Source organism: Rhipicephalus sanguineus, chromosome 4 (genome assembly GCF_013339695.2).
Source record: "Rhipicephalus sanguineus isolate Rsan-2018 chromosome 4, BIME_Rsan_1.4, whole genome shotgun sequence".
NCBI lineage: Eukaryota > Metazoa > Arthropoda > Arachnida > Ixodida > Ixodidae > Rhipicephalus > Rhipicephalus sanguineus.
In genome coordinates this window covers 51,596,826-51,622,957 of record NC_051179.1, presented here as the reverse complement: position 1 = coordinate 51,622,957, position 26,132 = coordinate 51,596,826, and the positions used below count along the sequence as shown (strand labels likewise).

At 42.7% G+C, this 26,132-nt stretch overlaps 1 protein-coding gene across 1 annotated transcript; it reads left to right on the top strand.

The window, feature by feature from the left end:
- Nucleotides 1-57: 57 nt before the first annotated feature.
- Nucleotides 58-25,491, top strand: LOC119389981 (NEDD8-activating enzyme E1 catalytic subunit). The gene is made up of 15 exons (XM_037657467.2): nt 58-145; nt 1,062-1,152; nt 2,850-2,930; nt 5,080-5,162; nt 5,253-5,333; nt 6,168-6,211; nt 7,232-7,296; nt 8,863-8,997; nt 12,671-12,773; nt 16,532-16,645; nt 17,968-18,058; nt 18,640-18,721; nt 19,549-19,649; nt 20,722-20,840; nt 25,322-25,491. The coding sequence occupies exons 1-15, from the start codon at nt 120-122 to the stop codon at nt 25,420-25,422; spliced, it is 1,317 nt and encodes a 438-aa protein (XP_037513395.1). The 5' UTR covers nt 58-119; the 3' UTR covers nt 25,423-25,491.
- Nucleotides 25,492-26,132: the final 641 nt, after the last annotated feature.

Here is a 26,132-nt window from a genome sequence, read left to right as displayed (position 1 = left end):
TACGACGGTACTGCGCTGACGGGCCCCGTCACCGTAGTCAGTGCCCGCAATGCCAATCCGCAAACCATCGAATCCACAACAATCCAAAAAGCAAGCTGAAGAAGGCCGCCTGCTCCGAAATGGCTCTCGATATGGATGTTGACGGGTAGAGCTTTTCTTCCTGGCGATCGTGTACCTGTAATTAGTGTTATGAATTAATGCACAAAAAATGTTTAGTCACGAATCTTCCCAGCGAGCCAATATGCAACATGGGGTGGCAGTTTAATGATCTTGGAAGCTTCACAATGATCTTTCGCATCTACTGCCGCTGTTTTGCACCGTCTTCTTCATTATCATACCAGCCATTATTTATTGAGACTGTTTAAATGCGAGACGAATTGTTCGTGGTTTAATAAAGAGCTCAACTGTAGGAAAACGAATGACAGCTGAGCCACTGTCAAGGCTGTGTGGGGCTTGTTTGCGGTTTAGCTGTCAGCCCGCGTTTTATGCTCGCTGTTGACAGTTGGCACTTTCTTCGTTTATGTATATTGTGCGTTTTATTACGGTATGTTTGCGTAATGCGAAGTTCATTACCTTAATTTCGTCTCTGCAGTTATAGAGTGCAATTAGTGCGAAAGCGGATGTACTATGGTCATCACAGGCTCGAAACTCTCGAGAACTATCCTCTTTAAATGTGATGCTTCGTTTCGGTAAACTTGACCGAGTAAATTGCGTATCACGTGTGGTGTGTTAACGGGTTTTCCAAAGCGAAAATTTCCGGCTGGTCTAACTGGATTACTCTGAAACACCCATCTCTATTCGCCTGTAGCCATGTACAAACTAGCGAAGAGTGCCACTTGCGAGCTTGTCAATAAACCAGCTCAATTGGCCAGGTATTTTCACCTGCGTGAAAACTTCTCTTGCAGCTAGGCCGGAAAGCTTTAGTGTAACAGGCACCGTTCTAACACACTGTTCGAAAAAATGTTTTTCATCCGTAGTTGTGTGCTACACATTTGAGCAGATTGTGCGCGCTTTATCGGTTACTGCCGGTTCCACCCTGCTATTTGCCTCTCTTCCCAAAGAGCCGACTGGCCAAAGCGATGGACGCACATAGAGAAAATTCTTCTCCGGCCCGGTCCTTTTGTGCACCCAGACTTCGAGCCAGGCCCTGGGGTACGTTTTAAAATTGTTCTACTTTTTTCTTTGCTGCATGTATCGATGATTGACCGATCACTCCTCGTTAGCAAACCAGCTGCAGTGAAATGTTTGACTGCGTTAGAAAACCTTGTTTTAGATACCCTAGAACAACTTGTTCCTTTGCTAGTTAGTCGCTATGCTTGCTAAAGACATTGTTCCTGGCATGAAGCTCGAAATGTGAAAAAAAAAAGGACAGGGAAGAGAGAGGGGTGCGCCATCTGCCCATCTGTTGGTGCCATCTGCTGATTCTCCTCTGTCTCTTTCCTGTCCTTTTTTTCATGTTTCAAGCTTAATGCAAGGAAAAAACTTGGAGGACACTTGAGCTTCGCCTTCAAACGTAGAACTCGATAGCGTAATCGGGCCCCTTTCGCAATACCTTCTCCATGCTGGAATTTCTACGAAACGAGCTCATTAGTTATATCGCATTGAAAAATGCTTAGCATTGATTGTTTCATATAGTGTGCATATATGGAAACCGCTGTGCAAAATTTTGCACTTGAAGTGCAAGTGAATGCGCTATGCAAAACGGAAAAATTTTCGTTTTCAGTATCAAAACTTAAAAAAAAACAAAGTACCGCCGTTGCCCTTTCAGTTCTGTTGTAGCTAATGATGTTTTAAGCAGCATATTTACATTCGAGGACTGATTTTGCCATGTGGGTTATGTGAAGGCAACGTGTATGTGCTGGATGTTTCTTTAAGTGTACTCCCCGAAAAAAAGTCAGCGTAACGGAGTTGAAACTTGATTTACACTTTTGTGGAACAGCATCAGTTTCACGAAGTGAACATGTGAACAGCTTCCCAGCTACGGTTCGCCTGCTAGACCTGGTTGTGCATGTACTTACCTAATTTCAACTAGTACATGTCAGCATCCCATGCCTGATCAGTGTAGTATTGTTCTGATATTGTTCTGATTGGGTGGGTGCTGCTTATTCTTGAGTGTTACTACTTAATTCATTTCCATAGAACTTCAGCTGACCTAGTACAATATAATTTTGTTTAGTGCAAGCTAATAAGCACCATTAAAGGGGTCATGAACCACTTTTCCAAGTAATGATCTAATGGCCTCAGTATCGGAGTGTACTGCCTCCCGAATCGATTGCCGCAAAAATTTCTCGAATCCGTCAAGAATCAGCGGAGTTACGGGGGTTTGGCGCACGCTCCCAGCGCTTTCTCTCTTTTCTCGTGCCGGCGAGCGCACTGGAAGCTAGACAGGGAGGGATGGCATGGGGGAAAGAAGTTACGCCAGCGCGCGTCATGAAACGCGATCGCTCTCCCGCTGTGATTCGCTTGCGCGAGTGCGGCTACCGTGTACTGAGGAGTGCGGCGCCGGCAAGTAGCGGCACCCCGCGGCAAGAAGCGCATCTGATCCGAACGCCGCTCTCGATTTACGTCGGCTATCGGCCAATAAGCATGCTATGTCTCTTGCGACGTACAGCGGACAGATGCCCCGCCCACCGACGAGAGTGAGAACCAGCCTCTGTTTGAAAAGAGGGTGCCTGGGGAAACGGCAACTTCGCGCTCCGCTTGTGGCCATTACGCGGCGCGCACGACTGTAATATTTGGCAGAGCAGTTCATAGCCGTGTCAGCTTTCCGCAGGATGTGTTTTTTCAATCAGCCCAAGGGGTGCTTCATGACCCCTTTAAACTTGGTGTATGCTTTCCTCCAATTGCAGAACATGGAGATGATTCGGGACAAGTGCAAAATTCTGGTTATTGGAGCCGGTGGCTTAGGCTGCGAGATGCTCAAAGACTTGGTAAGCCTGTGTCATTCTTTCATTCATTCATTCATTCATTCAAGAAGCTAGACTGGAATTCTTGAGCATGTTAACGGCAATGCAGAAGTTGTGGACAAAGTAAACTATAAAATTAGTTAAGCATTATGTACACTTTCAATACACATGTCAGGTGGCAAAGATATCTCACACTTTTGCCACTTTATTTCACATATCCCAAATGACATCTGGCAATAAGTCCAACTCTCTTTCATGTCTGGTCCTTCAGTCAGTTTCTGTCGTTTCCCAATGGCACTGTTTTAAGTGGAGAGCACTTTGGAGCCTGGGCTGTTGTATGCTGTCGTAGCTTGGCATAACGCAGGCAAAACCATGACTAGCATAGCCGTCTCTAGCATATTGAGTGCGCACTCGTGCCAAGGAGAAGTCTTCTCCCTCTTGTTCTTTGATCACCTTGATGATGATAGGTGTGGAGCACTTTAGGGGCCCGAGTTTTCCTATGCTGTCGTCGCTTGGCGTAACGCAGGTGAAACCACATATAAAAATAGAAAAAAAGAGGAAGGAAGCAAGAAATAGAAAGAGAGAGAAAGAAAGGGGAAAAATAAGAAGAAAAATAGAAAGAGAAAGAAATAGGTAAAGAGAGAGGAAGAAATAAATAGAAATAAAGAGAGAACAAAAAGGAAAGAGAGGAGGAAGGAAAGAGAAACAAAGAAGGCTGCCCAGCTCCACACTTCCTTCAGGCTTGGCACCCCTAGCTGCCTTAATTTTTTTTATTGTTTCAGCACTTTTTTTGCATGTTAATTTACATACATGCAAAATAGATTGTCGTGCCCCCTTAGGTATTCACAATCCTCATATGTTTCGCCAACTTGACCAAATAAAGTGACTTTATTGATTTGTGAGTGTAAATTGGCATGTAATATAATTACAGCGCGCAGGTTCACTTGAGATTGCATCATATTCTTTAGAATGAGAATGCAGTTTACCAATTTGGTAGCTGCACATGCCATTTATGATCACGTGTTGCCTCCCATCCTCATTATTTTAGGCAATTGTCATAAGGCATGCATGTAATAAATTTTTCAAACTTGAACAGTGCGTTCAACACTCTAATATTTTTATGATAATCTTATAAATAAAGCTTGCATGTTTTAAAGTGTTGATACTACTTCATACCTTGGTCAGGACTTGTACTATGGGCTTCCAGCCAGGAAGAGACGTCCAGCTTCTTTGGTCAGGCGAAAACTCTGCCACGTAACACTCATTTGCACATCATGGACCGTTCATCATTGGGGGGACACTGCTCTTAAAAAATTTTCTTTATTTCTTCATCGATTTTGATGAAACTCTATGACTTTATGTATATTTGTGTGCCGATTTCAAATATGCAATTGTTTTTATATTATAGTGTGTAGTTTTTAAAATAGAAAATATTCCTTGTGCCTTTTGGGGAGCGAGATTTTTTCTAAACTGAGTGAGTTACGAATTAAATCAGCATATCTCAATAATCTGGAATCAGAACTGTGTGCAGTGCAACAAAAATGGATGTTCTAAGCCCATTTGAACAAAAGTTATGTTATGTTGAACACTCACGAGTAAGTCAATTTCAAGCCAGAATTTCACTTGTGAATGTTCAACATGCCATAACTTATGTTCTAATGGGTTTAGAACATCCATTTTTGTTGCACTGCACGCAGTTCTGATTCCAGATTATTGTGATATGCTGATTTAATTTGTAACTCACTCAGTTTAAAAAAAATCTTGCTCCCTAAAAGGCACATGAAATATTTTTTATTTAAAAAAATACACATTATACTAGAAAAATAATTGCATATTTGAAATTAGTGCACAAATATACATAAACTCTGAAAGTTTCATCAAAATTGATCAAGAAATAAAAAATTTTTTTTCAAGTGCCATGTCCCCCCTTAAAGTGTTGATACTACTTCATACCTTGGTCAGGACTTGTACTATGGCCTTCCAGCCAGGAAGAGACATCCAGCTTCTTTGGTCGAGCGAAAACTCTGCCACGTAACACTCATTTGCACATCATGGACCGTTCATCATTGTTGTTGTTGCTTCCAAATGTCACGATATCTGTGTACCCCCCTGTTCCATGGAAGGCATCGTGATGTTCAAAATGTTGAACTCTTATCTATGTACTCTTTTGCAGGCTTTAATGGGATTCCGGCACATAGATGTGATTGACATGGACACTATTGACCTGTCGAACCTCAATCGGCAGTTTCTCTTTAGGTACGTGGCGGTGGCCCCCATCTGTAGCACATGCCATTGTGTATTGTTGGCCTCTGATAACATCGCTAACATGCTATGTTATTTCTTCAGGAAAAGTGACATTGGGAAATCAAAAGCAGAAGTGGCGGCAGCCTTCATCAATCAAAGAGTACCCGGTTGTCAAGTCAAGGCGTATCCTTTCAAGCTAGGCTCGCACATTACACTAGGAAACGGTTTGTTAGAGGCTGATTTTCAGTGAAGTCGTGTTTTCCTGCAAAATTTACACTTGAAGTACGAATGGATGTGACGTGAAGAGTCTGCAGACACTGATGTTTTCAACGCCAAGACTCGGTCAAGCACACTCATTATGTTGTCGGAAGTAACAAAAACCCTGATCATTGAGAAATGAGCAAGGTACTTGGCATGATCTTTCAGAACGACTGGCACATGAGGCGTGCCAAAGATGTCGGAGATAATGTTCTGGATTTGGCGTCGCATCTACTAACCACAAGATAATTCTTTTGTTTCTTATGATGCTATTTAAAGGCTGTTAATAAAAATTTTCAAAGATTGCAACAGTAGAAGTTTTTTCCCAGACCAATTTGATAACATACATTAACTATTTCCAACCAGTTTAGCTGAAGAACTATTTTAGTACAGTTTCTCTTAAAGCTTATACGTGAGGCATTTGTCAAGCTGGTTAATGCAGCTTTTTTTTCCTGTCTCAACCACTTAATGTGTAACTGTATGTGGTAAATAAACTTAAACTATACAGCAAGTATTGTGGCATTTTACTCGTGCAAATTTGACTTGGTATGCTCACTTTTTTTTAATTGATAATAGGAGACTGCCTTTGATACAGACATAAAGAGATTGTCTAGCTGTTGAGCCCGTGTTGAAGATGGTAATTCTCAAAATTTATTGCCCAGTCCAAAGCCATGGACACTCCCGCTTAGTCCTACTGTGAAGTGACTGCTGCGTGGAACATTGCAGTGAAACTATCCTTGACTTGTATGCATTGTGCAGGCATTTCAAGAAGATCCAGGACTACGATGAAAGTTTTTACCAACGTGAGGACGAATTTTATTCTGTGCTGTTTACGTTTTACGCTGTAGGGTAAAGAGGCAGTCACTTTACAACCAGTAATGGTGATTGTAAAATTGTATAAATGAGGTTGGAAACACATGACTGAATTTTCTTTATTTTCGTTGTCATTATCTACGATATCTGAATGCACTGCATTGTGCCTTTGTTGTTGTGATTGCCATTGTTCTGTTTGATTCTGCTCCCAATGAGCTTTGAGGGTGTCAGTAATTCGTCTCGAATTTTCTAAAGTGACCGATGCATTGAAAATTACAATCTATACTGTTAGTTTCAGGAAAAATTGCATTCTCTTTTAAGAAAGTGCTTCAAAAATTACATAAAATGAAAGAGTTTGTGCAAGATGTCGTACTACTGTCACTGTTTTAACTGTTGGCAGCAGCATTATTTTTTATCTGTTGGGAAATAAAAGATCCTGATGTCTTAGTCAAGGGCACAGCATACACATTTCAGTTGGCATGATTGACAAAGATGTTTCCTCAATGTTCGTGACACTACATACACAGCTGCAGACATACAGATCAACCATTGCAAGGAATAATTTTGCTCTGAACCTGGCTGCCAAGCATCTACATGTTTCATGCATATGAATTGTCCTCGAATGTTGGATCATGATCTTCATTACAGTTACATCACACTGCTTTCATTTAAGTTTAATGCAGCTTTAATTGGAGATTCAGGTCATCACTGTTTTGTAGAACCTTAGCATATAATAAGTGTGGATACATGTATAGCTAATTATGGCATAGAGTGGAGTCAGTGTTTTCTAGCTGTTATCAGCATTTGATGAGTATGTAAGTGCTTATGATAAACGTCAGGCATAACAAGTGTACTTATTGTGTTGGATATGGCTGTTGTATTGAAGTTTGACTATTATTGTTTCCGTGTTCACTGAAAATGATTAAAATTGAGTTGCTTAGCCACAGAAACTTTTCAGTATGTAACTTGTTGGTGACTTGTTTTGTTTCTCGTTCTGCTTCATTGTGCAGAGTTCCACATAGTCCTTTGTGGTCTTGACTCCATCGTAGCACGGCGCTGGGCCAATGGCATGCTGGTGAGTGTGGTGAATGTGGCATTGGGCATTCTTTTGTGTCCTGGGATTTTACAACCCACAGCTTGCAGGTTATTGTTAATGAGATAGAAAGCACTTGTGAAGTCTTGGATGATTGACTTATTTCCAGGTATGGTTTGAAAACTGTCAGTGGAACTTGAAACGCGTGATGTTGTCCGAATACAGTATGTCCATTAGTTCCATTTTGGGGTAATGTGTACAAAGCTTTTAAATGATCACTGACTGCACTTTGAATTAACAGCTGTGCATGGCTAGGTTAGTTTATTTTCTCCTTGGTTGACACAGATTTTACTTTAGGTTGTCATACTTGCCTATGTTATGACCTATGGTACGTCCACGTTATGCCTATGACCTTGCTTATTTCATGCCTGTGTTACTTGCCTATGTTATATATAGTTTTCAATACGGCTTCTTAGATGTAATACAGCTATGTGCTTGTCGATATAGCAGTTCTCAATCTGGACTACTGCTTATTAGAAGTGCACAGAGCATTTGTATGTCAGATGGCTATGATGCAACTGTGTAAGTGTTGAACGTTGTAAATTGTAGCAAAACTGTTCATATTGCTCTGAAGTTTAAGTAATTCTGCGAGTCAAAGTGAGCTCATTCATGTCCTCAGAAGGGGGTACAAAGGAAGAGATGAGCAGCAAAATTTTAGAAAAGTCACAAATTACGAACCACGTATTGTAGCTAGAGTTCTGCTTGTACTCACTTTAGCAAAAGTAACAGGACCATCTTCTTGTAAAAATGAACTTATTTATTTGGAATTAATGGACACGAACTGTAGTTGATGACTGCACTGAGAAGTTTACAATGTCCACTTTGTCATCTCAATTGTGATTCACATCCAGAGGTGAAGTATGCTTTATTGTGGAGTCGCTGGTTTGTGTTCCTTTGCCTATCGATGTATGCACACCTCGCAGTGGTAGCCTAGCAGGTTAGGGGCCATGCTGCTAAGCTTGAGGGTGCGGGTTCAGTTATGGGCCATGGCACCTGCCATGGTGGTCTAGTGGTTATGGTGCTCGACTGCTGACCCAAAGGTTGCGGGATTGAATCCCCGCCGCATTGGCCTTATTTTGTTAGAAACGAAATGCTAGGGGCCGACGTACTTAGATTAGGTGAACGTTGAAGAACCCCAGGTGGTTGAAATTTCTGGACCCTCCACTATGCGTAGCTTATAATGAAATCATGATTTTGGGATGTAAAATTCCAACAATTAAATTAGCTGCATTTCAATAGAGGCAAAATGCAAGAAGACCCACGCTTAGATTTAGGTGCACGTTAAAGTGTGCTAGCTGGTCAGAATTATCTGGAGTTCCTCACTATGGTGTGCCCCATAATGACATCATGATTTTGGTACATCGAACTCCAGAAATTATTATTGTCAGGGATGTACACAACTGCACATTTCTGAGTGAATTGTGCTTGGCCTGTGCAAGTCACTAGCACATTTCTTTATAGTTCTTTTTACAGCACCAATGTCTTGGGTTGGTGTACCTGTATTTGGCAATGTTGCTACATGCTTTTGATTTGGTTGTCTGTTTACAGCTCAGCCTGGTGGATCAGGGCTCGATCGTGCCAATGGTGGACGGTGGAACGGAAGGATTCAAGGGCAATGCCCGTGTTATTCTGCCCAGCATGAATGCTTGCGTCGACTGTACTTTGGACCTGTATCCACCACAGGTGAGTTGCGGTGCTTCTTTGTAAAGGGGCCGGTTTTTCGCACTGCAGAACTGATATCTGCTTGCATTTATTTGTTTGTTATGAATAACTGACATAGGTAAATATAAAACTAATGGGCACGAAAAGTTCTCTGGCGCCTATTTGATCCAAAAGGTAGTCTCTCTTTCATTTTAGTTCTTGTTATCCCTTTTACAATGCAGACATTCAGCCTGCTTAGGTAGCTGTTGCAGTATAATTCAGTGCAAAAAGCACAACAAAGGCAATCTGGCACAGGAGGGTGAAAAACTTAAGTTCCAGAAAATAAAAATGAATTGAAGGAGGCACCTAATGTAATCGAGAGTAATTCCTCTCGGAATTAATCTACGTTACATCTAGAGTAATTATGAAGGGAGAAGATAACATTGACAGCTAGCTCTCTTAGTGCTGTGCACAATTAAAGCAGTGGAAAACCATAAGCGCATTTGCTGCCTACTTTTACATCGTAGTTGTCCTACCTGCCGAGACAACTGATGTAGGTGCACACACACAGTGTTCACCTAATTCTATGCATCATGAAAAAAATGCACTGTTGACAGTTTCACCAAAGTACACTGGGTGTTTATTGATTACACCTCTGTGGTCGTTATATTAAAGCAGAGCATAACAAAGCAGGAATTGGCTCCATAGCCATGTATAGCATTACATCTAAATAGTATTGCGCACCTGGAAAATGCCTCACATGAACACAGGTTACTTTGGTTTAGGTGAGATGTTTCTCAGCAAGAGGGGTATCAACTGTGTGCAGAGTTTTTCTTATCTCTATCTCTATATCAGCTGTGTTATCTTCATACTCTTCTCCACATTCGTTCTTCGGCAGTATACCTGTGGTAGCTTCTTATCTTTAGCTGCAGGACTTGCCGCACAATAAGACATTGTCTCGTTGTCTGTAAGTGAGTGCCACGCATTTCGTCATTTCCCACTTGGCTCGTAAAGCTGTCACCTTGTGTGATAATTATCTCAGCAATGACGGTAAATCGGGCTAGGTGGTTGTTCATGATCGTAAAAGAACAGTGCAAAAAACGACAATGAACACACGGAGACAAACGAGCGCTGACTTCCAACTGGTTTATTTATGCAGAAACATAGAATTTATATCTCTGACATATCACAAGAAACAAATGATCACATCATGCGCAGAAAATCCTTTTCTTTATGGAGAAGAGCTATTGAAGGAGTGCTAACACAGTGATCACCCAGCTAATCAATCAAGTCAGTTTCTATAATTTCATTTTTTATTATCTCAGCAAAGTAGCGAAGAACACAGCATTTTTTAAAATGTTTGTTTCAATTTTCTTCTTGCACCGTATTGTCAAATATCTCGCCGGCTCGTTCATTAGTGCAGGAAAATAATTGTTTTTCAGGGTTTGAAAAGTATTTAACTGATGCACACCTTGCTTTAGCTTATTATGTGATACGGTAAATTTGAGAAAAATAATTGCTTATTTCCAAAGCATATGCTGCTAAAGAGGAATCTTCGTTAAATGGGACAAACATTTGCAGTGTGGACATTTTTGTGTTCAATTAAAAAACAAGAAAGAAGATCCTTAAATCTACAAAAAGAAAGGAAGGAATAACAAAAACAAAAGTTCTGAATATATGTCTATGACAGCACTTAGATGCTCTCAAACTGCGCGAAAAGATCAGGACACAAGCAAGAAAACACAGAGAACAACACGAGCGCAGTTTAAGAACGTCTAACAGCAATGAACCAACTAGCCCGCTAGAATGTATTACTATGACAGCAGTTTCTTAACTTTGTGAAGTAAAGGTAGGCTATGCATTTCTGGCACCAAGCATTCATTTTAACACTCGTCTTTCCACTCTTAAGTGGCACAGCTTGGGATTTCACCTCTTCCGTTTCTTCCTGGGTTATTTCATTGGTTTGTCAAAGTTCTTGTGTAGTACTTATTTTGTCAAAAGAAGTCTTTATGATCTTCACCATTCAGTCCTAGTAGCTGCTGGATGAGATAAGTTTTAAACAAGTCGTCAGGGTGTCACTGTGGGGGACATTTGGGTTGCAGCAACAAGAACAAAACTCTCCTGAAATGTCGTAAAAATATCTGGTAGTTCTGTAAGTGGGGTCTTCTAGAAACTTTTGCGGGAGCCCTTGGAAGAAATGATGTGGGTCAGAGTTGAAACTTGAATTTATCGGAGGACATATAACTGACCTTTCTTCCAGTTATCACTCTGCTGAGATGGTTAGTCAGATAATGTAATGTTGCCCTCTGACTTGCTGTACTTCTCCGATCACAAAAACAATACCATTGATACGCTGTAATCGTGAACCACGCTTTTATTTTAAATCTTCTTTTATTTGAACATAGGGAAGAGCAAGGGCCATGCAAATTTTAGCCGCAGCACCCGTGCTCAATTTTACCGAAAGTTGCATCGAAAATAGCAGTTCTGCCATGGAAATAATTTCAAAACTGATCCTGATAGCACATTTCTTGGGCGACCTACTGGGATATGGTTATAACAGCGGGTTATACCCCGCTGTTACGTTCCTCACTGCTGCGTTTTCTCGGCTGTTACGTCGTTTTCCGCCGGTCCCGGCATAGCTCCCATAGGATACAATGTATTGGGAACCCCGCTGTTACGTCGTAACTGTCGGACCGTTCCCGTATGATACGTCGCTAAGTGCACTTGGAGCCGACCGAGTGACTACCAAAGAGAGCCGCCATGGTGCATTTTCATGCAGCTTGGCCTCGTTTGACCGTAATATTAGCCGCGTGAGAGGCGCAAGCAACAGAATCTTTCAATTGATGCAAGCAAAAGCATGGCCTTCGAGATTCCAATTGCAAAGATGGCGTCTATGACGTAACTGCTCGCGAAAGCAAGGCCTTCGAGATTGGCATTTACTATTGACAAAAGCATAGCCTTTGAGATTTGTATTGCACAAACATGGCGTGTATGACGTAATTGCTTGCGAAAGCAAGGCCTTCAAGATTGGCATTCACTTCTGCCATCGCGTTGGCGTAGACGCATCATCATCGTTATTTGTCGGAGAGCGGGAGGAGTTCGAGCTGGTTGGAGCTCGCATGGTCGTGCGTGCGGTTCGTGGTCGGACTTGCCGCGCCGGTCGTGATTGCGTGTGCTTAGTTCTTTCATGCCTACAGCTGTTGGTGTTAAAAAAATCACATACGTTGATTACATTTCTGTGGATGAGGCCGTCCTAAGCTCCGCGTTTCTATCCATCGACTAGATCGCGGCTGAGCGCGCCAATTTTCGTGCTGCTCGTAAGAATTGAAATAAGATTCTGTACCACTAAATATTTTGCCATTTTTCTGTTTTTCGGCTCTTACGTTTCCCGTCTCTTACGTTTATTTCCTACGGTCCCTTCAAAAAACGTATCAGCGGGGTTCTACTGTATATCTGAAAAGCGCTTTTGACAGGCTGAAGTTTGTGATTAAATTTGTTGAATAACCAGCGGTCTACTTAAATAGGTTTAATAAGATATTTAGCTATAAACATATAACCTAAACGTGTGAATCGCATAAACTCATGCATCGCATAAAAGCAAGCACTCGCATGTGCTCTTAGCAGATAGCCAGTTCCCTTTGACGGGTGTATCTGAGGCTGGGTTTTCATTTGTGCATTATTGACTAATTTATGCGTCATTAATGCTTTCTTTCAGGTGAACTTCCCACTGTGCACGATAGCCCACACTCCACGGTTGCCAGAGCACTGCATCGAATACGTGAAGATCCTCTTGTGGCCCAAGGAGAAGCCATTCGGAGGTCAGTTAGGCTTTACGAGCAGAATATTGATAGCGTACTATCATATATGAGAAAATGGTAGTGCTTCACTTGCATGACAATGACTAGACCAATTGGTAATTTTATACCCTATTAAGGTCCTGCAGCACTTTTTCAGCATGATCAGAAAATACTGCCGATCAGTAGCCGAGGCTCCCGAGAACACGCAAGCCAAACATTATAGCGCAGCATGCGGACTGGGATTTACAAGAAATTCTCAGTCAGCTAAAAATCGCTTCCTCTTCTCTCGACATATGATGCTAACTCAAAATCACTGCATCATTGACTCAAGTTTCACGCCATTGGCTGATTTGAACATGGCGCGATCGGTAGTAGTTATTGCGGCCGCCGTGGGAGCCCGCCACTTGCCCGCATGCACGTGAGATCGCACTGATAGTAAACCGTGCATTCGAAGAAAAAAAACAAGAAAATGTGCTCAAGGTCACGAGGCGTGCATGACGTACCTTCTTCCCCCGTGCCATCGCTCCCTGCTTAGCTTCCAGCACTTTCGTCAGGTCGAGAGAAGAGAAAAAGTAAATACAGCGTGTGACAAATCTTTGTAACTCCACTCGTACTGGACAGATTCTACACATTTTTGCGGCATTCGATTCATGAGGCAATAAGCTCCTTTAAGAAGCCATTGCATGGCTACTTGGAAAAGTGTTGCAGGACCCCTTTAAGTAATCTCTTTGTGCAAAACAAATGCGGAGAGTGTCCCAGAAGCCTAATGCATTCACCGCTTTTTAGCCTCCATGTGATCGCTTATAGAATCACTTACCACAATACTGTTCACATGTGAGACTTCGCGAGGCTACCGCTGGACACATTGGCATATGTGACTTAGTACAACATTCCTGGCTTGCTGTCTTTTTACAGCAGGCACCGTACAAGACTGCTGTGGCACTTAGACAACTGAATGCATCTGGCACTAGTCTCATGAAATCTTGTGAAAGTATTGTTGAAAATTGTCTTCCAGGAATACCAACTTTCACTAGCTCAATTGGTTCTTGGGCCAAGGTTAGTTTGCATTAGTCTTCAGAGCTTTCTTTCAAAAGAAACTGGGTTGTGTGGCATGGGGCTGTGGGGATGGATGGCTGGGTTTTTGTTGTTTTGCTGCAATTGTTGAACAGCTGCAAGCGCCGCTGCGGATGGTATGGATGCATATGTGACAGTAGGGGGTGAACCAGCGACATAACTGGTGCAGATGAGCCGATGCAGTGGGATCTGAGCAGGATCTATAGTCGGCCAAGCAACCGGCCACATTAAGCGGCTGCGCAATCTCACTTGGTCTCTCCGTCGAGCTGACGCTCAGCGCACACGAGGGGGAGACTACATAGCATATAACCCTATACTTTCCTTGGCATTATTGTCTGTTAGTTCTCATTAATATTGTGTCTAACAAAGAAGAACAAGCCCTTAAAAAGTCATCTTCTTTCCTTCATAGCATATAAGAGCCATTCAGCCCTCAGCAGCCAGCCAGCTTGTCCGTGGGGTCGGTGTACGCGTGCACCTCCTCCCCACCACGTTGCACCAACCCTCAGTTTCTCTTCCTTCTTTCTTTTAATATGCAACGCTCACCTTCACTTCACACGCTTGCATGCTGTTTGCTTGTGTTGGGAGTTTGATCTGTTCATTGTCAACATGGCGAGAAAGCAAAAGCCTCTGTCATTTAAGAGAAGTTTGGACAGCCTACATAATGTGGACGAAGATAACGAAAAGAAAACGAACTGACCTTACCATGGAATGAGGCTTAGCACCATCAAACCTGTTTACGAATGTCGGTCCACGTGACTAGAATAATATAACCTTAGTTTCAGCACTGAGGAAGCAACATCATGTGCAGCTTGAAGATATTCTGTTAACGTGGCTTAAAGAGGTGATGGTGGCGGAAATGAACATAGCAGTTGGAACTGATGATTGGAGCTACGGTCGAATCCCACTATAACGAATACCGCTACAATGAAATTTCCGCCACAACGAATAATTTTCGATTCCCCGTCAGCCGCCCATAGAAAACAATGCGAAAAAAGTCTCGTCACAACGAATACTTTTTCTGGGTATTTCCGCTTGAACGAAGTTTTCGCGAGTGCAACCACATAAGGAAAAGGAGCTTGCCTAGGATTGCCGCGAAATTATGCTAGAAACTTGACCATTTCTCATTGCCAGAGCTGTGCGGCCGCATCGCAAGACCCGTGTCATCATCGGAGACATGCTTTCTGCCACCACACGCACATCCCGGTAAATTATTCGCCATTGAGATGCTCGGCGACAGATCGTCCACCGCCATGATGCTGCCGGCGGGTTTGATGTGCGTGCGGGCCACGGAAGAATCGTTCATCAAGAACTCCCGCCATTGTTTTGACGTAGCACGCAAAACAAAACTGCTGCTCGTTGTTACAAGCCCTGAGATCGTGAATGTCATTCACGGAGTTTTGAAGGCACACGCGCTGCCAGTGCGCACCTAGTCCAAGCGTAACTACATTGTGCCACAACCGCTGCGAACACAAACGCGGTCGGGTTGATGCGATCATGGGCTACCACGAAAGTATGCGCGTCCAACGTACGCGCACCGACTCAAAGCAATGCTGCAGTCGAAACAGCGGTAGACGCGATCACAGATAGCAACGACGCAGTTCTGAAGGCATGCGCACGGCCAGAGCGCACAGATAGAAAACGGAACTACCGTTTGCCATAACTGCTGCGTAGAAAACCGCGGTCGCTATCGTCGCGATCATCGATAGCGAATACGCTCAAGTACGCAGCTAACACACCACTCGGCACGCTTCGAGGGTAGCCTGCATATCGTATTTACTCGTGTATAACCCACGTGTACAACTCGGGTAGTGACGCAAAGCCGCCTTCCTTGCATTACCGCGAAGCCAACTTGCGCACCGAAATTCATGTATATAACCCGCACCCTGAGTTTAGCGCTAAATTTTCTGTATAATTTTGTGCGTGTTATACGCGAGAAAATACATTCACTCGGTGTGCAGCCAAGTACGTCCGAGTTAGCGAGAGTTAAATGCAAAGGACAATGCATGCGCTTGCCGGGACCAAAGGACGAGTCATGATCATCAGATCTTCCTAACTTTTGTGGTCTATAGATGAAATTTCGCTGCAACGAAATTCCACGTCAACGAACTTTATCACGCGTCCTGTCAATTTCGTTGTAGCGGGATTTGACTGTATCTCGAAGTTACTAGCGCTGACGGCAATTTCGTCATTGCCATTGATGACCTCGTGACTTGCGGTTTGCTTACCATGGAGGACATTGCCAAAGAGCTTTCCACGTCAAAACCTGATGCGTTGGCCAGCGAGGAAGGAGATCATCGCTACTGCAGCAACCATGACAGGCAAAGCGTACCATGTACTTGATGTGTGCCAGCAAGGAAAAGACAACAAGTGCTGCAGCAACGACAACCACGGCAGTAGCCACAACTGAATTTCGCCATGCGCTCCTCAACATGTTGAGGCATGCAGTGGTTTGTGAAAACATTTGTGAAGTCTTGTGCACACATTTTTACGCCTTCTAGAAGGCAGTCGACGATTTGGGCAAGAAAAAATGCAGATATTAAAACTTTTTCTGTCACAAATAAATTGATGTTTTCATTATTTTGTGTATGTTTTGATGATACAAATTCTAGGTGATACGAATGTTTTATGCAACCGCGCGAAATTTGTTTCACCACGATCTTACTGTACACTTTTGGTTCTTGTTTTTCTCTGCTTCATATAACCAGAAGAGACTGCCATTGACGGTGACAATCCGGATCACATCCAGTGGATCCACGAGAAGGCAACAGAGCGTGCCAGCGAGTACAACATCAGTGGAGTTACGTACAGGCTTACACAAGGCAAGTGTGTTTTGATCCTTCAAACTTTTCCTTTTTGTTGATGCTGAAATTAAGCACAAGTCACTTTACTGTAGACTGGGTCATCAGTGGGCCACAGCAAGCATGCCCTTTATAGAGCTGTGAAAACGCAGGTCTTCGCTTTATGCTTAACCAGTGTCGATGCAGGTGGAAAATTCTTATGGTTTCTGGATTGCAAGTGCATTGACACCGTGTCTCTCAGGCTTGAGATTAAGATGCAGAAATGTGCGACTCACTAATGACTAGTGAATGATCTGAAGGATGTTTATGGGAAGCCATAGCACAAAGGACTTTGGTCCTCTTCGTGCTATTTCAAAAGAAGACTTGGCAAGATTGGGAAGGCATGGAAAAGAAAGACCGGGCGAGCCACCACTTCTACTTCACGCACCAGCTGTCCGCGACTACAGCGTGTGTTAGTGTTTAGTAAGCTGCTTAACACAACATGTTGTTGAGCTAGTTGGTTCGTACTGTGCAAAATGGGTAAAGACGCAATGTTAGGTGAAGAAAACAAGAGGACAGAAAACAGCGTCTTTCCTGTCCTCCTGTTCCTTGACCTTGCTTTGAGTCTTTACCTTTTGTGCAGTAAGCTGCTTATTGATGACTGTGGATTGCGTGACATTTTGTAAGAGTGTACATAGCAAGCTTTAGCAGCTTTTCCTGCAATAAAGCGGCCCAAAAGTTAGAAAATTGATCAAACTCACAATCGGGTTCTGATGTACTGGCTCTGACGTTTCGGTGCGAAATTAAGAAACAAGACAATTTGGACTCTTAAGAACAGCCCTGCAGCTATATTGAACAAAGGTTCTCACATAGCGCTGCCTCCCGGTGCCACATGTTTCTGAAACTTGGAGATAATACTATGTAACTGTGCAGGGGTAGTGACCAGCCACATTGTGTCGGCCAGCTTTTGCACTGGGTGCAGATTACTTACAAGATAGAGAGTGCTGGCCCGTAGGCAGTGCCTCTTCAGTAATGTAATGCGTGTTAAGGCCTAGGCTATCATGCTGTACTGCACCGGTTATTAAGCACTGTATTCTAAGGGGCTCTCTATAGGTTGAGCTAAGATGTACATCTTTTATGCGAACAAGTTTGAGGTCTCTTATAGAATGTGAACTAATCAAGTTCCGCTGTACCAAAAGGCGCTCTGAAGTTACTAAAGGCATACTATTCATAGACAAACCATTTTTGACAAATATTGGCTGTTACGGTGCCTTGCAAGAGCTTTCTCTTGCTTGTTAACAAGAAGATAATTAGGCATTAATATTCTTCACGTTGTTTCCCCCTTGTGTTTGTTGACACTGCAGGTGTGGTTAAGAGGATTATACCAGCCGTGGCATCAACCAACGCAGTGATAGCTGCAGTCTGTGTGAATGAAGTTTTCAAGATTGCTACAAGGTAACGTTGCTACAGCGTTCTTTTATCGTTGCACTTCATTTTAAGTGTTTTGCTTCCGGTAAGCTAGGAGCGTTCCAGCACGGAGTTAACTGCACTTATACATTGTGTCCCTTCTGAGACCCCTCCCTGAGAGTGCTGCTGTTGCACGTGAGAGATATGCAGGTGTGCACTCCCTTATCTGATGCTTTTGAATCTGATGCACGTAACTGATGCAAGTAATTAATAACCTCAGTGTTTAACTTTCATTCATTAGATAATCAGTGCTAACAGAAAAAATTGACAGTTTGCACAGAGCAGTACACCCCAACTTGTTCCATAATTGCCTCTTATTGCCCCTTAAATTATGTTTGCTAGCGTTAGCTGGGCACCCTGTAAAACATTTTGAAGTGGATGGCTCAACTTGAACTGACCTGATCAACTAGTAGTGGCCACCCACTGAACCCTGCGACAAAAAAAAAACGCCTTCAGTATGTCAGATATTCATTATTGGCATGTAGTATATTTGTCTTACGCTGAAGAAAACTATTTTATAGTTGCTTCACTATTTGTTCAGCCTATTCGGCATATTGTTGTTTTCACAGCTGCTGCAACCCGTTGAACAACTATGTGGTATTCAATGACACCGACGGCATCTACACGTACACCTTTGAAGCTGAACGAAATGTTGAGTACACGCTTCTCTTTTTGTCCTATTGTAAATCGCTGTGTGATTTGGACTTCCTAGTTTACTGTAGTCATTCAAGGAATGTAATGGTAATGGTAATGTATTAGTGGTGGTTTCCTCCTAGCAATACTTCTGGCTTTATAGTTTGCCGCTTATATTGTTTAACATACCATGTTTCACTCTATTTACATTCGTTTCGTTTAGTTTCCCGAGTAGCACGCGATGTTGCCACAACGTTGAAGCAACTTTCTCAGTGTGGTGGGAACGTTGTGTCAACATTTGGTGCTACTAGGGTTCATTTTGCTTATACATGGTATCTATTTCTTTATATATTTATAATTTGTCGATAATATCACATAATGCCAAATACTTTGTTCCATATCTTTTAATTCATTAAATGATGTGTACCCAATGCCCACTGCAATGTTTTAGTGATTGAGGGCATGTCAACAAATCATAGATCAATAAACAAGTGGTTGCTCCTTCAGAGCTGTCATTATTTACATTTATGGGTATGTGATGGTGTGCGTGACTGTGTTTTATTGCACTGGCATTTGAACAAGTAGGAGTTATTTGATAGCGTCATACCACTTGCATATCTTATTTTATCATTTCTCATTTTACTCTCATTTGTTAGCTTTTTTTTTTTTCATTTACAATTAAGGTGCATACCTCTCTTGCTTTAATGGCTCAAGTCTAATATTTTCTAGTCTCAGTGTTGTGTTTGTTTCTTCAATCCTTTCCTGCAAGTTCTTTGCCTTATTTGTTGTGTATCATAACTGTAAGCTGTCGTTTGTACATACTAACACTGAGAAATTTCACACAGGAGAAGTGTCTTGCCTGCAGTCAGACTACTGTCACGCTTCACTTTACCGAAGAGACCAAACTGCAAGAAATCTACGACCACTTGATCAATAGCCATGATTTGTAAGTTGCAGCTTATTAAAGCATCAACTATCTAGTAAACCTTTCTATAAATGAGTCAAATACGAGGGGGTATCAAAATGTTGAGAGACTTGCTCCATCTTGAAGAAAGTCATTTATGTGTATTTGTACACCATCAACTTAGAAGCAGTCTGGTTGTGCAGCACTGCAGAGTTCCCAGCATTATTGCCACTTTACAAACGTTGTCTTTACTCATGTAATGTTCACTTATTTTTGTTATCTTTATATTAAGGCTTTGAAGAGGGGGCTCACAATTTTTGCCAAACACGTCCTCAGTATGTATTGTCTACTAATGTCATGGCGCACAGAATGTCATGTTTAAATTGGTTGTAACTGGAAAGTTTGTTGCTTAAAACCGGAAAATCGGCCAATCAAACGTGGCAGCAAGGGACGGTAAGCGCCAATAAGCTGACACAGTGATAATTTTCTGGGCACAGCTATAAAAAGACCGTCTTAGAATGCTATGGACTGTGGTAAAAGTTTGTTAGGAATACAATTAAACCGCAATTTAACGAAGTAAATGAAACCGTCACATCACTTTGTTACATTTTATACATACACTATAGCCTCATTATAACAGTCACACCTGATACAAAAAAATTTTGTTATATTCGATAATTCGCTATAAACATGCATTCATAAAACTGTATCTGTGACAGGACAATTTTTCATCTACTTCGTTATAACCAATAATTTGTTATATCCATGTTCGTTGATTATCAAGATTTGAGTGTAGTTCAATTTAAATTCGAACTTTTATGCAAATTATAGCGGCCAAACGATTCATTTTTGCACTGAAAGTTCTGCAAGAATGTTCAAATAATGTGGCAGTGCAGTAAAAAATAATTTCGATCATGTAAGAAATCAATTTTGTTGAACCCAAGATTTGGCGACCACCTGTTTAAAACATCACTACGGACTCATATTCATGTTCTTAATGTCTCCATATGACATTAACTACCTGCACACCAATGTGCCTATGTGCATGGCTTAATTGCTGCATGCATCTCTTCTGCACACTTTCTTTGAAATGTAAAATGGTTTGTTCCCGCAGTCAAATGAAGTCACCGGGCATAACTACAACAATCGATGGGCGCAGCAAAACTCTGTACATGCCTACTGTCCCCAACATTGAGAAACGGACGAAAGAAAATCTCAAGAAAACCTTGAAGGGTGAGGGTGGAAAACCGTTTACACTATTCTTTTTTAAAGATCGAACTGACGTGTTTGTGTGCACTAGTTGAGATTTTTTAATGATAGAGTGTCGTTTGAATCGTTTTTAAGAGTTGTCAACAGGACCAATGAAAATTTTCCTTCCTTTTCCTTTTTCCTTTTTTTCTTTTTCCTTTCTTGCAGTATAAACCAGCATTGTGTTGTCGATACTGTGATAGTATCATGATTTTGCATGTGCACTTCAGGTCGCATAAATGCAAGAGATTATTTAAACAATGTGTTTAACTCTCTTTAAAGCAGGGTTGAATGCAGCAAAGTTTTCTCAAGCAGCCAGTTTGCCGGATGTAGGCAGTTTTGTGTGCTACTCCTCAATGTCTATATAGTTTGGGGTCTAAAGAGAGCTACCCTTGAAACAAACGGATACAGTAAGCATCATAGTGTAACGAATACATGGACATTTATTAACATCTTTTACGCAGTTGCGAGCTCACCAGCTGAGTCTTAGGAACGACTGCAGTAACATGACAATTAACTCAATAGAATGCCAATATAAATCACACACAAACACTCTAACACGTACAGTGTACCGTAAATGCGGCGTTGGCGACGTTCGATTCACCACGGGAATCCATGGGAACGGGCCGCGATAACGTTCCTACGGACCTCCCATGAGAGACGACCGTCCACGGCCTCACCAGGCCTCTAAAAAGACCAAGCTCTCTTTCTCATGCGCCTTTGTAACCTCTCGCCACCAGGGCAGCGCCATCGCGGATACAGTGCCATCCCTCATACGGCGGCAAGGACACCAACTATGCCGAAGGACACATGGGTGCAGTGAGGCGAAAAATTATTTTGCAGGGGGTGTGAGCACCCCCACAATAGACGGTGTCCTATTGTGTACATCTGTGTATAAATGGAATTTTTAGGACTCGCCGCTTGTTAGCCTACAGGTTTGCTCCATATGACATCGCCATGGCGCATTGCAGCTTTTACATATGCAAAACACTGGAGAGTGTATGCCTCAGGCGTGTGTAGTTAACAAGTCTGCTGTACTTGATCTCAAGCAGAAAGCTTATATCCTGAAGTATCAGCGTGTTTGTGCTTTTATGTTTTCCATGCTCGTTCTCTCCCTTTTCTTTTTTACCCTTTATTTCAGCAGCATAAGGTAGCAAGCCAAATATTCTGCTCTGGCTTACATTTCTAGCCGCCCTTTTTATATATCCTCTTTGTTTTTGCAAGTTTGCGCAATGGCATAAATACGCAAATATGCAAATCCAGGTCACTTTTATTGGGAATTATACATCACTGAGGATCACAGGTGGGATCCATAAAGCCGAGAATCTTAGTCTGGCATTTTCGTACGATGAAAGCCTACTGTTTGCAGACAGCAGCACTCCATATTTTCATGCAAATGACTAATAACTCAATTTGCAAACAACGTTATATAGCATCACATCATCAGTTTGCAAAAAAACAGCTTATCTTTGGCACCCCAGTGAATGCTGGGGAGATAAGGAAATGTGTTCTTTTGTACTAACATGAACTTCAGTAAACCGAGTGCTTTTTTTTTCCTGGCTCTTTGTTCAGGCCTCCCCCCATCTTGTCCAAACTTGCCCATTTTTCTGTTCTTCTACAGTTAGACAAAAATAGCCAAAAACAATTTTAGTCAATACATAGCCGACCATAGATGAACTGCCTTTCAGTATGTTCTTTATAGAGGGTTGAGAGAAACAGTAATGACTGTGGTACCGACAGTGCGGCCAACCATCGCGAGGTCAAGGCAGTTTATTTGGCACTGGCGTAAATGCTGTACTGATTGAACAGCTTTGAAGGATTGTCTACCTCCAGTGTATCCTTGAAGAGGCAGGCCACATACACACTGCATAGATAAATAGACGTAGATCGCTCAAAACGGATAGCCTTGCAGGCTTCACTGTAGTTTAAAGGCCTGGTGCCATCAAATTTGTGGCTTGCGCATTCTTTGTTGCGAACGTTTCTTCTTGCCCTGCGAAGCATGATACACGCTCCAAGATTCGTGTATTCACGCTAAATAATTTGATATCGCCTTATTTATACGAACGGCTTTCGGTTTCGTTTTCTGGGCGCCGAGCTGGACAATGACGTCACTGCGTAGGAAGCTTGCACACGTGGGCCCACAAAGCTGTGACGCACGCCATGCTGCATCGTCTGCTCTCGCGCACACACGCGAGCAACCATCCTGATGCCTTCAAAACTCGCTAAGTTATCTAATAGAGAATATTAACGTGTACTGAATTCCGGTTTACGCAGAGATCTTTGCAGAGTAACGGTTTACGGGACGATAGCGCCGACATCCCGTGACGCGTCGTGCAACCACAATTTTAGGTGCGTTTATTTGTTTTCGCTGACTGGCCGTGGCGAAAAAAAGTTTTAAAAGGCAACGCATTCGGAACTGCGTCGCTGCCGAGAATTTGCACCAGCAGTAGAAGTAGAATACATTAGATTTCTGCATCAATTCTGTGCTTGACTGGTTCATCTTAGCGCCGGCAGGTGGCACCACTTATCCAGCCTCTCACAGCAAAGAAGTGTGCGAACAAACTAAATTTCTTTAATGTCGCCTTCGCAGGTTCGCGTGACGATGCGAAGCACTTTGCAAAATGCGAGCAAGTTTGGCTACTTCGGCAACACGCTAACAAAAAATGAGTGTAGGTTCGCAGCCGTTGGCAATCCGCCTTTTTCACGATGCCCCCACGCATGCGCTTTCCCCTAGCGGAAAAGTCGCTAAACGTCTCATCATCTCGGAGGCTTTGCTTCTGGCAATACCGGTTGTCCCGGCCCCTACCAAACCCCTACCAAAACGGCAGAGGGCAGCACAGGAAAATGAAAAAGGCGGATTACCTGGTGCAGCGGAGCTGTGGGTCACCGCTGATTGCATGTCATTCTAATATGGCCTGACGTGACTAAAACTTTCGTTACACTTCCTACACAGTGACGTCGGTGTCAGTCGCGCTAGCGATGGGTCTCGATCGCGAGAATGAGCATTTAGGCACAGTTTGGAAGCGAATTAAAATATATTTTAAACGTTTGCTGTGATGAGTATTTCGTGCTGAGTGTCCTTGCATACAGAGGAGGCCTACAGCAGGCTTTTTATAGCCTCAAAATAGTATAGCCTCAAAATAATATGTACATTATCAGCATAATTTCAAAAGCGAAGGATTCCGGACCTACTTCGACCATTGCTTCGTTTTCAGAATAACCTGTATTTCTATTAGTTATAATATTAATGAGAACTAACAGACGATAATGCCAAAGAAAGTATAGGGGACGTTATTTGTAGTAATTAATATATAAATGTGAAGAAAGTAAAGTGGACGTAAAGATAACTTGCCGCCGGCAGGGACCGAACCTGCGACCTTCGAATAACGCGTCTGATGCTCTACCACTGAGGTACAGCGGCGGTCATCTTCCCGTCCACTTTATGGGGTATATGTGTACATTTAAACCTAGAAGTGTTAGCGCCGATCGCAGCCATGGCGGCGAGTGCGGAACACTCTTTCTTCTCCCTGTTGGCGTCACGTAGCACGTGAACTTTTTACGAGCTGGCAGCTGACCAACAATCCGTCGCATACTACTATCTTTTTGTCCACTTTACTTAACGAAGAAAAACGAGCCCTTAAAAGCCTACTTCTTTCCTTCTATTAGTTATGTTATTTAACCACATACTTGGGACCCTTCTGTGCCTTGAAAGTGGCTACAGAGTAGTTATGTGTCGCGCATTAGTGTGTTATCATAGGCATTTTGTTCCCTTTAGCAGGGCCGTACCCGGGAATTTTTTTCGGGGGTTGTTTGTGTACAGAACGGCTAACTTTGGCAACTGGTGATCGTTGTGAAGGCGTGCAAATATTTTAGTGTCACCCGAAAAGTTAAAGCACGAAAATATTTGGGGGGGGGGGGGTGTCAGAACCCCCTCAACCCCCCCTTAGTTACGGCCCTGCCCTTTAGCATTTCAATATTCAATTTTTGCTCATCATGGCACATATGACATGTATACGTAGGATAAAAGAGGAGAGATGGGCTGTCAGAGGGAGAGGAGGGACGAAATATATGCATGCGTAGCCATGCTGAAGTTAGGAAAGGTATATTGTGGAAGCATGCGGGCCTTACCGAACTTTGCAGGCCGGTCACTCGTCGGCTTCGGTGTTCTCCTGTAAAGCGTGCACCACGTTATGCACCGGTGCACTAGGTGCAGCATTTTGATAGGCGGAAGGAGAAAAGATGTGTATCAATGTCGTATTTGCGTGCACGTTTATGTTCTTGAAAAAAATATAACATTTATGCGGGTCTGCATCAGTTGGGGCTTAAATTATGGTGCTGCCTGGGCGGTCGCCGAGAAAAAAAAAGAAGTGCTATGACCGTCAATAGTGAAACAAAGTGGGCTTTAAATGGCAGGCTATTTTCGACGTGTAAAACTTAACTGAATGTTTTATCCTGTCTGCTTGCAGAACTGGGGTTCGTTGACGGCCAAGAACTCTTGGTAGTGGATGTCACTAACCCTATGTATGTAGTTTTCAAGATCGCCTTCAAGCAACCACAGCCACAGTGACGATGTATTTAACCCGTGTGCGATTGTTGCAGTGTTTCCCCATTGTTTAATAAAGTGTCAAAGTCTCGATTTTTTTAGATCATTTCTTTGTATAGTGTCCTTGTTGTTGTGCCATTAGTGGCTTTCAAAAGCGAATATACGTCATCGTAGGACTGCAACTAGATTAGCGGAACTTAAACGGGAACGTTTCACATAAGCGACACGATGTGTTATAAACTATATCTCACTGTCAAGCAGGAGATCACTGGCTTCGTGCTACGCCGCTGCGACCGCAGTGCGGAGTCAGCATACAAAATCGCCGATTTATGGTGAGATTTCTATGTCCGCGAAAGAAAAGGTGTGTGTTGCTGTTTGAATTTCAAGAATGAAAACCATGCTCACGAGTCATTCAGTGTTGACTTAGCTTCGATTCCTTTGCGCCAGAGCAATTTCGCAGACCGCGTCGCGCTGCCTGTGGGGAAGTGGCTTTGCTCGTGTGTAATCATTTTATCTGTATCCCCTTCAGACACGAATTATGATGCACTGTCTGCAAATGCGTCAAATTCGCATGACATCATTTCAAGACGCTCACTATTGGATTCCAAGAAAGAAAACGAAGGAATGTGTTGTGTTGTGTGAGTTTCAGTAATTAATGTTATTTAGCGTGTAACTAATTATTCTGCCATCAGTCAGCTTCGATACTTGCATAAAAAGAATCAACTATTAGGCCC

Excerpts from the sequence above, each read along its gene's own strand:
- LOC119389981 (XM_037657467.2), top strand. The coding sequence starts at position 120 with ATGGCTCTCGATATGGATGTTGACGG. Across the intron at positions 2,931-5,079 it reads GCGAGATGCTCAAAGACTTG|GCTTTAATGGGATTCCGGCA; the intron begins GTAAGCCTGTGT and ends ACTCTTTTGCAG. Across the intron at positions 6,212-7,231 it reads CGATGAAAGTTTTTACCAAC|AGTTCCACATAGTCCTTTGT; the intron begins GTGAGGACGAAT and ends TTCATTGTGCAG.